Source organism: Periophthalmus magnuspinnatus, chromosome 17 (genome assembly GCF_009829125.3).
Source record: "Periophthalmus magnuspinnatus isolate fPerMag1 chromosome 17, fPerMag1.2.pri, whole genome shotgun sequence".
Taxonomy (NCBI): Eukaryota; Metazoa; Chordata; class Actinopteri; order Gobiiformes; family Gobiidae; genus Periophthalmus; species Periophthalmus magnuspinnatus.
This window is the reverse complement of record NC_047142.1, coordinates 21,035,242-21,050,295: the sequence shown is the minus strand read 5'-3', so window position 1 is coordinate 21,050,295 and position 15,054 is coordinate 21,035,242. Positions and strand designations below refer to the sequence as shown.

General features: G+C 36.1%; 2 protein-coding genes across 2 annotated transcripts in view; both read left to right on the top strand.

Annotated features, from left to right (window-relative positions):
• The first annotated feature begins 419 nt into the window (after positions 1-419).
• Positions 420-5,597, top strand: atp6v0b (ATPase H+ transporting V0 subunit b). The gene is made up of 8 exons (XM_033982726.2): positions 420-681; positions 1,278-1,326; positions 1,639-1,722; positions 1,806-1,883; positions 2,001-2,070; positions 2,288-2,339; positions 2,791-2,981; positions 4,145-5,597. The coding sequence occupies exons 1-8, from the start codon at positions 597-599 to the stop codon at positions 4,169-4,171; spliced, it is 636 nt and encodes a 211-aa protein (XP_033838617.1). The 5' UTR covers positions 420-596; the 3' UTR covers positions 4,172-5,597.
• A 663-nt stretch (positions 5,598-6,260) lies between these two features.
• The window catches only part of b4galt2 (UDP-Gal:betaGlcNAc beta 1,4- galactosyltransferase, polypeptide 2), a 200,804-nt gene continuing 192,010 nt past the window's right edge, over positions 6,261-15,054 (top strand). The window contains exon 1 of the mRNA XM_033982609.2: positions 6,261-6,626. The gene's annotated coding sequence lies outside the window, so the exon portion shown is untranslated. The remainder of the gene's footprint in view (positions 6,627-15,054) is intronic.

The following is a 15,054-nucleotide window of genomic DNA, read 5'->3' as shown; positions in this document are numbered from 1 at the left end:
GAATAATTTCTCTACACAATGACAATGGTCCACAAAAAAACAAAACAAAACAAAAAACAACAAAGACAATCCTTAAATATAGACTTGGTTGAGATCTGGTGGTACTTGGAAATCCAAACATTTTGTTTGGTTGTACTTGGTGTGAACAGTTTGAGCGCCACTGTGCTCTGCAGCTCCAGACTTGCGCAATTCCAACAGTGACATCTAGCGTAAGTTTTGTACATTACACATTATATATTATAAAATCACAAATTACAATTACATGTACCTTGTTAACTATCGGTTTGAAAATGGACCCGTTTTAAAATGTGACCCTACTGAAGTCATTTGTTTTGTGATAATTCCCATGTTTATTTTAAAAAGAAAAAAATTAAATAAAGAGACGTTCTTACTTCCGGATGCAGATCCTCGTTTCCGGTCACATGCCTGCGATCAGCTGACCTCACGAAGCTTCTCCTTTTGATGCTCTGCTGGTAGCTGTCTTCCGTCGACGGACAGAGGCGACAAATTCAATATATAATCTCAGTTTTGTTGGCATAAAAGTGATATTTTAACCCCACACTTGCTGCCGGTGGAGCGGGATTATCGGCGGATAGATGCTGTTGGAGTGGATGATGAACGGTCACGCTCTTCTGTATACGGGGGTCACTCTGGCCTTCTGGAGTACCATCCTAATCGTCGGTAAGTCTCCACTACTACAAATTTATGAATGAAATACACATTTTCACAAATTTTCACAATACACAACACGTTTTTCCTCTACACTCAGCATTGTTATCATCCAACTGCATTTTGTATCTGATCTGCTCTATGCTAATGTGTGCTGTTCTTCGTGTTAGCATACTGTCATAATGTAGAAAATGTAAAGAAATGGACAATCCAATTATTTTAAATGTATACTCCATAGGTAGCTATTTAATTACACCTGGATGAATTGTTAATCATTTGCATTCCCACTCAGTTTAGCTTGTGTTAACCAGCACTAGCATTGACAGCTAGCTTCGACAAATCCATTTCAAAGTGACAGTTGGTCATTTTTGTGGCTATCATCATCACCTGTCTGTCTGCGTTCACAATTCTGATTTTATTGGTGGCAGTTTATATTTACCTACAATATAGCGTTGTAATCATGTTGTGACCATATCAAACAAGTCTCCATCACGTGATGTTGAGCTATCACACCTAAATTACAACTTGTCAAGGAATTTGCACATGATTGCTATTCTAACCACTAAAACCAAACTGTTCAGTGATCTAAGTTTCATTCTTTTCCACAGGTATCTGCTATACAATTTTTGACTTGGGATTCAGATTTGATGTTGCATGGTGAGTACTTCACTTATCTAATACAATGTGTTAACTCATAACATACATTACACTCATAACATTTCCCTGATTGCACAAAATAGTTTCTTTTTTACTGTATGACAGGATGTCTATTAAAGGAACTGATTATTTATTTTCTATTATAAATTATGTTTTAGCACAGATTTGTGTACTCAGGAAAATTCAATGTTTTATGTGCTACTTTAAAAAAAATAACATGATGTGGAAAAAAATGAATAGAATGATTAGCTTCAAATTTTATAAATTATTATACTGTCCTATGTGTGACTTTTTGTAACTTTTCTTGCTCAGGTTCCTGACAGAGACCTCCCCTTACATGTGGGCTAACCTGGGCATTGGCCTGGCTATATCCCTGTCTGTGGTGGGCGCTGCCTGGTAAGTGTTAACAGCTCAATAATTGATTGACAGGGCACATTTATTTCAGCAACAATTGATATCATTTGGATTGTTCTTTTTAGGGGCATTTACATCACAGGCTCCAGCATCATTGGTGGTGGTGTCAAGGCACCTAGAATCAAAACTAAGAATTTAGTCAGGTACGTTAAACTATTATCTAAATCTTTAAATCCAAATAGAAAAATGTTATTTAAAAAAAAAAAAAAAAAAAAAAAGAGCTCAAATAACATTAAAAACAACTGCCCTTTTACTTCTAGCATCATCTTCTGTGAAGCTGTAGCAATTTATGGAATTATTATGGCTATTGTCATCAGCAACATGGCTGAGGTAAGATATGCATTGCTCTTCACAGATGTACTACTGTTAATAAATTTGACTATATTTATAAATTGCAAACATTTACTGTACACATCCAAGGGCAAATATTATGAATTGTATTGAGGAAGTGTCCCTTGAGACATGACTTATTTTTGGAACTATAAAATGTTCATAATGAGTCAGTATAAGGATCATCTGTGTTTAAGTCATATTTTTCCCTCTGCAGATGTTCACTGGAACAACTCCAGACACCATTGGAGCTAAGAACTACCAAGCCGGTAAGTGTCGGATACAAGGTCATTATGCCCAGTACTGTGTTGGGCATTAATGATGTGAAACTGAAAAAATATTTAAGGGTGTACTCTATGTATAATTGAGCCCTGTGATTTTAGTTATATCTATAATCTGCAAAACATTCATGTTTCTCTTTTAATTCCTTTTAGGCAAATTATACATGAATATGTACAAATATTCTAAATGATGTCACTGCAGAGTGGGCTTTGGTTTTGAACTGCCCACTCAAAGATCCAGTTATCATCAGTAGTGTTCAGTAGTATTTTAATAACAACAGGTTGTAGTACAAGTATCAAAAGTATCTTTACTTTAGCAGTGATTTGCACATCACTGTGTTTTTGGATTGCAGAATCATTTCTGAAGTAGGATTTTTATGAGGGGAAAAACCAAATCTAATCAATTGATATTCCCATATGGTGCTCTTTTTGTTTGCAGGGTACTCCATGTTTGGCGCTGGCCTTACCGTTGGCTTCTCAAACCTGTTCTGTGGAATCTGTGTGGGCATCGTGGGTAGTGGAGCCGCTCTAGCTGATGCTCAGAACCCCAGTCTCTTTGTCAAAATCCTCATTGTGGAAATCTTTGGCAGCGCTATCGGACTGTTTGGTGTAATTGTAGCCATTCTGCAGGTGAGAAACACATAAGAATAGGATGTTTTTGGGGTGTTTTATAATATAGACATTTTTAAAACATATGCCTGTCCTAGTTTAAACACTATTTAGAAACGTTTTAGTCCAATTTCGAGCAAATTTCAGTCCTGGTTTAATTTTTAAGCCTTTGTATAAACTTCTTGGAGCAGGTATTGCTAAAGAGAACTGCTATTGTTTTAACTCCACACAGACCATAAATATTTACATTAATATTAACAGTGGTCTTTGTGTATTAAGGTGAACTACCATAATTACATTATTAAACCAAATGTTGGAATTTCTTTGGTTCATCCATGCTGAATGTCATGAAGATTATTTGAATCTTATTGATCTTAGGCTGAAGTACGTCTGTCAGCGTCACCATGTTTGTTTTGGTTTGCTTGCGCAGCGTCTTCCACAAAAACCTCAATGCTGCTTTGTAATTGTTCCACCCACCTGATCAGCCTTACAATGCGTGCATGCCAAGATGGATTCTCGAGAGGTTGTGAACTCACAAATATCGAGGGAATCCATCTTGCTGTGCAAGGTTAATGCAGTGCACTGAATTCAAATAATATACATTAATTATAACTAGTTATTAGGAAGCTGTGTGACCGGGTCTATGTGGCTGTTTACACTTTCACAGTGGAAATGGGCGATGTATCACTTCCGGTATCAGTAAAACCCTATAACAGTCATTTTTCTATATTGGTGTTGACCAATACTGATATTCAATACCAAGATTTTTTTCGTCACTTCCTCTTTCTCTGTGTGCTCATGTATCATACACTGAGGACAACCTGGGAATCAGATGTATCCTTTTGAGCAGACTGAGTAAAAATGGAAATAGAAAAAGTTATATGGCTGTATGTTTATACAAACATGAAACTAGTTTTACATCCCTGATAAATACATTTTGTTATTATACCAAAAAAACTTCAATTTAAGATAAGTTGTAGACCTTGCTATAGATTTAAAAAGTTAAATATCTGTATCGGCAAATATCGTTTATTGGCCAAAACAGCAGACCAGAAAATAGATATCTGCTAGAACAGGACTAGAACTGGAATTTGTTTGGCTAGGACAGGCTCATACCATTTCACATACTCTTCAAATGTGAACCTAAATATATTTAACTGTCATCTTGTCATTTTGTTTTTCAGACATCAAAAGTAAAGATGGGAGACTAAAAAACATTTGGATCTTGAGAAGAAGAAAACAAGATGGATTATTGTGTAAATACATCATAAATTATTTAAGTGTCTCTATTTGCCTGTTTTTAACTTGTCATTCACATCAAATGACCCAAACAAGTCCTACTGCTCCTGCATTTGACTAGCGTGAATGTTTAAACAGAGAAAACACTTGTAATGGCCACTCGCTCTATAGACCAGCAGCAGTTTCTTCCAGTAAATTGTGAATGAGAAGTTAAAAACAAGAGTATTTGAACATATTGGTGTGTATGTGTGTATGTATGATGCACATGTGTCTCATTTTCTCTCCACTGATGCATGGGGTTGTCAAAATGTGTTTACATTAGCCTGGCCTCTCATGTATTTTTCTTTTCTTTCTCATAAGCCAGTGGTCCTTAATCAACAAGTGTCCCAGTTACAGTATTTGCCTCACACAACAGCACGAAGGTTATTTCATTTTACTTTGAGAAAGGAAAATTGAGTCAGATCACAGCACTACATCTGATCCAAATCTGTCATCTTTTTTCCATCATCGCTTACATTCCTGCTTCCAAGATTTTAAGATTTGCATTTAAAACTCTTAACCATCTTCTAAAAATAGCAGCTCAACCTTGTTCAATAGAAATATATACAGATTCATGAAAAACATTTATTCTTACACATATCTGACCTGCATCTTGACCTAGTGGTGCCACCAGCTTGTGTCCATGGAGGTGGATAAGTTCAATGCCATACTGTGGGACATTCTAGGCAAAGCAATGGCATCATTCTACAAACAAGCAGGTGTTAAACCCATCACCAGAAAATTCACATAGTGCACCTTTAAAATTATTACACAGATGAAATAATTTTAAACAGGCATCAATTCTAACTTTAATTTTCTTTGTCAATATAATGTTACAGTTCTCACTGCTTTTTTTGTGCTTTTAATTGTCTTATCTTTTCTGTACATTCCGAAATGTGTGAACACACTGAAACTGTGTGTGGGTGATGTGCAATTCTACTCTTGTTTTACATGATTAAAAGCCATTTTTGTGTGGTCTGTAGTACTGGTGTGAACGAGTTCATATTGGCACTTCATGCAACTATATAATTTATTGTTTCATAGTAACATCATTTTGTCATTTTGACAGACCATGGTTGTGAATGAAACTTTTTTTGTCAAATCACTGATTCTTATAAAGTAGATTTATTGAAATTGTGAAAGAAAAAAATGTTGAGTTCATGACCTGGGCCTTAGAGAAGATATTTGATGACCATTGATAAACCAGGCTGTATCAAACCCTTGGCTTTCGGTGACTGTAGTTGGACCTGTGTGTATGTTCATGTGATAGTGATCTGACAGTAAACTTGTTTTTGACATTGTGAAAAATAACAATCTCCCTGTACATGTCTGTAAGAAAATAAAACACTCAAATGAATACTTTGACTATTTTAGTTTTCAAAGTCAAATATCATAGCATACACACTTGGAGGATTTGATTATTCTTTTTGGTAACATTTTGCCACAAGAGGGCGACATATACCACAACTTATTATGCACCTGTTCATGGAGGGGGGGGGGGGGGGGAAATAAAAAAAACATAAAAGATAATGTAAACATGTTTGCATTCAATAATAAACTGCATTTATTCTTTGTGAATGTGGGTTAATGCGTTACAATTTAATTAAATATTGTTAATGTATTCAAAAACATTCAGTGCAATGGTTAAAATAAATACATAATAAAACAAAAAAGTTATTATTATTATATATTTTTTTTATTTTTATTGCATATTCATATACTTTCCAATCTTCCACTGGAATTTTCTCATTGTGGGACAAGTAAAGTCTCATCTTGTAATAAATTAAGAGTACTGTCTTACAAATTATTATACTAAATGTGATGCTATTTAGAACGCGTGAAACATATTTGGTGATGATAAAATAATGAAATATATGTTTGATGATCTTAAACTAATCGCAAATCATTTATTTGACACCAAAAGCGATTTGCGCTCACTCCAGGCTTCCGTAAGCAGCGAGAGCGAGGGACCTGCTCTCCGCCACAGCATCCTTTTCTTTGATTTTCTCTTATCCTTACCAAAACACAACGGGATGACGGAAAAACACGAGGATGGCATCGTTTTACTCTTCGGATGGTCGTAAACAAATAATCCGGGATATGCTAGCTGTTTTTCACCGGTAAACCTCACCAAAATGAGGTTCTCTCCCGAAGAAGCAGACATAATAGCTTGTCTGTGAAAAGAATATAGTTATCTTTAGCCGAGCGAGCTGGGCTGATCCTTTTGCATTTTGCCTTTTTATTACAGATATTTGTTAGATTCCTGACAGCGTTATCTTCACATCTACTGCTTCGTGAGTGTTTTAAATATTATTTTTCTTGGGCGAGTGCAGCACTAACACAGAGGATGCTCAGATAGGAGAAAGTGCTCGCTTGACAACATCCAAGGTAGGTACCGTGCACTATTGTTTTCACTTTCCACTGTTACTATGCTATTTTTATGCTAGCATTCCCCATATATTTCTCTCATTTTCACGCACAATCGTTTTTTTTTTTAAACCATGCACTATATTGCAATATTAGGAAGCACATTGTGAACTAGCAGCATCTCCTGGATCCATGCATCACTCTTATTCTCACACCCGCCATAGTGGACTCCCCTTTTACCATGCACTGTATTTAAAGAACAAAGCATGCTCTTTAAATGCTGCTTGTAGTAATTTGTTTTATTTAGATTTATTCTGCACAAATGCACATCTTTGTATATGAAGTGCCTTGAAAGTGTAGCCAAAGCCTGTTTCAATGGGGGAATGGGAGCACATAGCAAGAGGAAGTGGTATTGTCAGGATGTTTGAACTAACCAGGCTTTTGCACAGAAGCTTTCCACATATACCATAATACACCATAATCCAAAGTGACATCTTGCTCATTTATGACACATTATCTCCTATGGGCAGGATACTACCACTGCACTGTAGACACTATAGTGCCAAGTGGACTGGAACCACTAGCCTCCCTTGGTCTCCATCTGTGTGCAAGTTAAATTGGTTTTGCTGTTTCATTTTTATGCTGTCTGTATAAAACATTTAACTTGTCAAGAGAATGCATTTATTTTTGATGTGTTCTCCTTTGTATTCTAGTTTGATAAATACTACACTAAAGTAATTTCAGGGATCCAAATGTAAATTTTATCCAGTGGAAATACTCATTCATCTCCTATTTGTGTATATAAGTGAATACAAGTAATCTATCACACCGACTATGGGCGTTAGGTAGAGTACAATTCAAAACAGATATAGTTGTTTCCCATTTTTTAAGCAAATAACAGTAATGGTAAGTTTTTCTCTTGGTTTTGTATTATTAAGCAGAATTCTTGCCCAATTGAATAGTTTTGTAAAGCTATCAAGAACAGTGATTTTGAACAGACACTTTAAGTATTTCTATTGTTGTTGAAATGCAAGTAAATGTCATACACTTCTGCTCACAATACATCTGCTCACAATTTAGAGCCAGAAGAACCGGGCGTACTCTATCTCTGGTATTGTAGGACTGAGTCAGTGCCATGGCGGAGGTCCGAGCATATTCACTGGAGTGCATTTGTAAGTGAAAAAATGTGAGGAACTGCATATTTTGAGATTGTTTAGGCTTATAAATGTTTAATGAAGTAAAGTTATATAAGCCAAATCTAACTTTACTGATATCGACTTAAGTGCTGCTTCCTCCTTTGTCTTTGCAGTTTTGAAAGTCACAGCAGCAGCGATTGTTATTAGTCATCTCACCTTTGTGTCACTATTAATTATGTGAGATACAACTCTGTCAAAACATGCTGAAGGATGGCCCTAGCCTTTTTAAATCTGATCATGAATGGGATTAAATCATTATTCCAGTGCAAATTACTTAATACAATGTGCCAGCATGACTACTAGCACATTGTTCTCACCATGGCAACTTCTTATTAGATGAGATGTAGTGATAAACAGGCCGATATTTGCACTAATTAGTGCATCGACTATTGGCCTTAAATCTCCAGTATTTTGTTTTTGCCCCCTGCTGCCTAAAGAATATGCAAAAGATTTATTTGAACACTTAGAGATAACTGTTGAATATGTGAGTACACAGCTCTCTTAAATGATTGTGGTAAAAAAAGAGGGTGCTGTAAGTTGAAATAACATAAATATTGGCCCAAAAATATCATCAGAGTGTATTGGCTATTAGTTTGTCTGGGTGTTTGTCCCTCTGGGGTGAGGGAAGTTTGGGAGTCCCTGCTTAGACTGCTGCCCCCGCGACCCGGCCCCGGATAAGCGGAAGAAAATGGATGGATGGATGGATAGTTTGTCTGGATTCTAATCGGCCATGAAAACACCCATATCAGTGGATCTCTAATGAGATATACAATATTGTACTTGGCATTAAGTTCATATTTTGTGGATTACATGTATATACATGCACGCATGCATGATTAATATCTGGACATCATCCATTTATTTATTTATTTTTGACAACCCAAGAGCATGACAACTTACTTCAACTATAGTTAATCTACCTGCACTGCATTTGTTGTTTTATGTTTTATGTTGTACCATAACGCCAAAGCAAGTTCCTAGTTTGTAAATTCTGTTAGCTGACAATGGCAATAAAACTTATTCTGATTGTGATCTCTGAAACTGCAGTTATTTTATCTTAACAGTCACTGGTCAGTATGAAATGTGGTTATTTATATTATCTGGTACCTACCACAACACAACATACTTTTAAAATAGCAGTCATGATCAGGGTATCTGTCACTAATGTTGAATGGTAAATTGTAAATTAGTATCTTTGAACTTTACGATTTGAAACACATCCCTCAGAGTATGAAGTTAAGACCTATGATCTCAAATGATGCTGTCTTTGGAGTGCAACTATCTGTTCAAATTGTGGGATTTATTTTAAATGTCCTGGAAATAAGTTGGCACGTTGCCCAGCAGAACTGACTGCACTGAGCCAAGAAATAAACCCAAACATAACACAGTATTAATGCAATAAGTCAATTTGATTTTAAACAGATTATTTCCCTCATTAGGGACTTGTTAGAGGTCTGTTGTCCAGATGTTTTGCCTTAGATTCTGGCATTGACTTTGGTGTTATGCCTCCACCATTTTGATTTATATGAAACACTTATTAGTCGATTAGCCTAATTGCAAGAGGTGATTGAAAATGTGTTTATAATTGTGTTTATATTATGGAACTTGTTGGACCAAATTAATACAAGCTGTGTTCATTACAGTAGACATGTAGTTTGAACTATTTTCCTTTTGTTGATGAATATAATGTATATAAACGTTGTAGCTGTCATTGCTAGTTAGTACTTTTTGTTGGTTTGTCTGTTAGCTTTGTTAGCCTTTTGATTTCACTAATAAACCAAGGAAAAAGTTAGAAGTAGTGTAGGCAATGTTGGTGTAGTGTTCTGCTCAGCGACACAATAACAGTATGGACTTGGACTCGTTATTTCAACTACCAACTAGTTTCTGTGCAACCCGCCTTCTGCACTACCAATTACCCCAAACTCTGTCCATCTTCCTCACTCCATACTAAGAAGTTATCGTACAGAGGACACTACATTTGTAATACTGCTCCTAAAGGACTTAGTTTTTAGGACAGTGATTGGTTATAACAGCAATAAATCCTTAAAACGATTGGCTTGAGATCTCGCTGTACCTTCTAACACAGAGCCAACAAGTCTATCTTAACAGAATGGAATAACTTAATACTGCTTTTTGCATTGAGGCTATACACGTTATATAAAAGTTTGATAAGACGTGCTGAAAGCCTGAATGTTTTTAAGCCTAATATCCTCGTGATGTTTTAAGCCCGTCTTTTAACTTGCACATCAAATCCTGATCTTTTTCCATTGCTCGTCTCTCTCCCCTTCTCTCTATTTCTTCACTCTTTCTCCCCCCTCCCCTCTCTTCCTTTTGCTACTCATCCTATCCCTTCATTCCCTTCCTCTGTCCTTCCAGCTCTCTCTCCTTCTCTACTCTCTTCCACTCCCTCTTTCATTTCTCTCTATCGCTCCCCTCTTTCCCTCTCTCTCCTTCCATCTCTCTTTTTTCTCTCTATCACTTCTTGTTCTCCTTACATTTTCTCTCCCCCTCTCTGTCAGTCTCTCTCCCCTCTCTCCTTCCCTGTGTCCCTCCTCTCTTTCGCTCTCTCTCCCCTCTCCATCCCTCTCTTTCTGTCCCTTTCTCTCTCTTCTTTCCACACTTCATTTATTTCTTTGCTCGGCTGCCAACTGAGCAGCTGGATATGAGCTGGAAACAGAGGCGATGGAGAGAGAAAGACGATTATTTATTCACTGTAGACGTAGCATCTTTACATCACAGACCCACTTTGGCTTCATTGGCTAAAGCTGCTTGTTTTTAGGGCATGTGTCGTGAAAATTACTGAAACAAAATGAAACTTTCCAGACTGATGTGGCGCTTAGTCAGTGTTAACCCTGATTATGATAAAGCCATTGACGTTTTAATTCAAAGATGTGTAATTTGTAATATTTATTCATATGACTTCACTTACCACTAGTGTTTCTATAGTAAGGGACAGACCCCTTAAAGAAATGTTACGTAGTGTACTTTTAAATGCATAAACCATGGGAGTGATGGGACACGGTCTGGAGTTATAGTGAGACGGAGATTGTAATATAGCTGTTGTTTAGCCCCGTCATGATAACAAATCTTGAAGTATAATTTATTGCTGAAGTAAATATAGACAATAAAAGATAACACTGAAACCAAACCACAAAGCAGAATTACCAAAAAGATAATTCTAAATGTACAATACTGTGTAAAAATATGAGCTGCAATAAATAAATAGCAGAATGCAACACTTAAGGGTCCTACATTACAGAAGATTGATTCTTTTAGTCATCTTATAATGTTGTTACCTTATCAAAAACATACCTGGAGTTGTGTTTTGTTTCATTCACACGTGTTTGAGTAATCCTGCATTATTAGTCTACATCTCCAATGCTCAAAATGTTCCGTTACACCTTGTGATGTCATGAAGTGGTAGTTTTCCAAGTTAACAGCTACGTTTTACCTTTTGTTCAGTAGAGATCGGCAGTTCCAGACCTGAAATCATCAAAATTATTCTAGTGTATTGAAGGTGTATGGAGTTTAAAAACACAGTGGAGCACTTCCTGTATTACCGCATGACATCACAAGGTGGAACAGAGTGTAAACACAACTCCCAAGTGTGTTTGTGATGAGGAAAGAACATTATAACAGATCAGAAAACAGCGTAATACGGGGCCTTTAGGTAGTGCATTTGCCCTCATAATGAATCTCAGAAGTTCGTAATTCAGTCTTAGTACAAAAAATAACCACAATCTTCCCACTAGTACAAAGAAAAAGTACCCATTATAAATATTGACCCCGCAAAATATATTGTTCCATCTATGACGTGTAAGTGGACATAGTAATTATCATGACAGGCCTACTGTTGTGAATAGTTCTATTATGTATTTGCTGACCTGACTGGCTGAACAGTGGAGGAAATACATTGTCAGCTAACAGCAGCGTTTCTGTTTTATCCTAATTTAGCTTGAGTTCTGCACAAAAATAAATCAAAGTCTGCTTCTCGTCCCTGCTGCGGTTGTGAGTGATCTTTGTGCATCAGAGGAAACAAAACAACAAACAGACAGAAATTTGTTTTGTGTAAAATCTGGTTCTAGCTCTCAGCTCTCCCTGTATCTTTTGTGTAAGTGTCAGCATGAGCATGAAGCATTTATAATTATGTTAGTAATGCAAACTGTACAAACTAGTACTGTGCAAGTTTAACCCATAAAGGATGATTTGGGCTGGCTCCAGTTTTGTTTTAGCTCTTCTAGTCCACATTTAGTCCTGGTCTTGAATCACTCATGAATTACTACTTAAAATTACTCAATACTGATACCCAACCGCACTCATTTAGACAATAGAATGTGATTTTTAACATTAAATCATAGTACTTTATTTTATATCACCATGTGACCTTATATCTGTGTAATCCCTCAGTCGTCCATGTTGTTCCATAGTGGTCCATGGGCATGTACTAGTCTATGTGGTCTTGTACTTGTTCTGATACAGCTTAAGATCATTCTGTTTTATTTATTCACTTACGAGCACACGTATCAGGCACACCCAAAGCACATCTCACAGATTTGTTCCTATACAAGCTCGAAAAGAATTGGAAAGAAGAAAACTTACTAAGTTCCACCCCTATCTTCCATTAGAACATAAATTAAACTATTCTCATCCTATATCATTCTAAAGCTATTCAGGAAAGCTTCATTTCTGTCCTGCGAATGTGACTTTTTTTTAGTATCGATACCTGCTCAAAGGAGGATCTACTTTTAGTTTCAATTAGTATCTGATTTTCGAATTTCGCCATCTTCCCTGTTCCTCACCTATGGCCGATAATCATACTAAATAAGGCTTGGGAATCTCAATGACACTATACACTATGTTTTATACAAGCAGGAAAAAATATATTTTCAATTAATGATGGTGTCAATTAAAAAAATAAAAAGTTACATTAGTGTCCTCATTGAGAAAAGAGAACGACAGAGGTATTTTAATATCACGTAGGTAGAGTTGAGCCGTGGTTTAAGCTTAACGAACACTAGAGTTTGTTCTGATTTGGCTTTATTCTCCTCTTTCTCTGCTCAGCCTCCCTCCCTCCTCTCTTCTTTTCATCTTTGCTCTTTTATCCTCAGCCCGCTTCTGTTTATAGCTTGTGCATGCCTTTGTAGCTCAAACCATGAGTCGACAGACCACCAGATACATTGCAAAAGTGATCTCATTCAAACAATATGGAAAATTTAACCTGAAACGACTCCAGGAAATAAGCACGTTTCTATTGTTAGTAGAAATGTCACGATAAGACATTTTGAAGTGTGATAGATAATTTAGACTACTGACAAAACAGGATCACCCCAAAAACGATTCTAAATGCACAATATTGTTAAAAAAATATCAACTGCAAAATAATAAATGCCAGAAGGAAAGTCTTTAGTAGTTAGAGTACATCTAGACTGAGTCATAGAAGTTATTTATCCAACCCTGTATACCCCAAATTTTATCATAGAACAGAAAAATAACAAAACTTCTAAGCTAGTTCAAAGAAAAAGTAAACCCCAAAAATGATTATTCCATCTAACATTTATTGAAGGATAAGTCAATATAGTATTTATGAGCTTTTGCAAAGTTTGGGTACTGTTTTGTATTGGTATTATCTAAAACTAGTGAGATTAACATTAAAATCCATCATGGCCATTTTGCATAGCTGCTGATTTTAGTAGTGTAACATCATTTTAATATTGCGTAAACACTAGCCCTGTCTCTATATCCATTTATCCTTCAATACATGATAGATGGAACAATTATTTTGGGGGGGTCAGTATTTATCGTGGAGATTTTTTGTTTGTTTTTTTTTTGTTTTTTTTTGTTTTTTTTTGCACTTTTCTGAAAATTTTTGTTGCGGAGAGTTCAATAAATAACTTCTATGTCTCATTAAGTGTTTTATTTATTTATTGCAGCTTATATTCATAAACAGTACTGTACATATTGAATCATTTTGTGGGGAAAAATCTGCTTTAGAGTAATTGAGTCAGTGGCATAATGGTTTTTAATAATGCATTATCGTTTATCATCTATATTTTCTTCAAATTTTGTTATTTTGACAGGGGAAGTAAACGCATCATTGAATAGAATTTATAATAAAATAGTAGTATTGAATCCCTAATTGCTTGCTGTGTAGTAACTTACTAATGAATCTATAGGGTTAAGGTTACATAGGCTTAAGAAATGTCACAAAACACATTTATTGCAGTGTATGTTTTGTCATGTTATTGTATACTTTTAAGCTGTACATTTGCATTCACTGCAGGATTCTCTCCAGTCCATGTCTCTCTTACTTTAACTAAACCAAAATACTATTATTCATAAATACATGTGTAAGGATTATGATGAATGGGCAGAAGTGTGCTCAGTGAAAGTGCTGAATACTGTTAACATTGAAAGGTCAGGGTTGTACAGTGAGTGGGTGAGTCAGGCTCTATTATATCACCATGCTGATTTAGACTGGCATCGGACTCGCGCTAAATTTGGCCTTAGCTGAAATATTCAAGTGTTGTTGCTCCAGTCTGGCTCATATTTCAGCACCAGGGCTTGTGCTGTCAGAGTGCATTTCATATTATCGGATGAGTGTTAAAAATAGTCTCTGCAAATTAACATAGAAATATCAGGGAATATTAGTTTAAATAATTATTCACAAGTGTCACTCTATAGCAGTGGCTCGCAAACTTTTCACACCAAGTACCATAAAAAAAAAAAAAAAGATTTATCTTTGGTACCACCAGATCAAAATCAAGTATATAACAGGACTATTCCAGGTCTAATCTAGGGCTAAATCTGGACTATCATTTCCACTGTATTTGAAAATTATCAGGACAAAAAAGTGGATAAAATTAACTCTAAATTAGGCAAACACACTCTTCTAATGAAAACAGTTTGACAATAGTGATCGTGACATTCATACATCGCCTTTAAATGACCTGATGCGGACATCCTTAAGTGTAGATTTGCTGCTTGGATGGTGATTAATAAGTGTGATTAAATAATTAGCATATGAGTGTTTGGCTGTTGCATTCTCCTTGTTCATTATCCATAAATGCATAAGGATCAGACACTGGCCTGATAACATCCACACAGCTCCACATTGTTCTTGATATTATTATCAGCCTGACATGAAGACAACAGGGCGACTGTGACAGGGTCAGTGTTGATCTCTTGGTTTGTGTTTATGGTGAGCACTGATGCCCTGCTTCTTAGCAACATGACCCAGATCCTTCTCAAAGTCC

What these genes read in the sequence shown, in the direction of transcription:
- atp6v0b (XM_033982726.2), top strand. Translation starts at nt 597, where the DNA reads ATGCTGTTGGAGTGGATGATGAACGGTCACGCTCTTCTGTATACGGGG. An exon ending in TTCAGATTTGATGTTGCATG is followed by an intron (nt 1,327 to 1,638) that starts GTGAGTACTTCA and finishes TTTCTTGCTCAG; the next exon opens with GTTCCTGACAGAGACCTCCC. An exon ending in AGCTAAGAACTACCAAGCCG is followed by an intron (nt 2,340 to 2,790) that starts GTAAGTGTCGGA and finishes TTTTGTTTGCAG; the next exon opens with GGTACTCCATGTTTGGCGCT.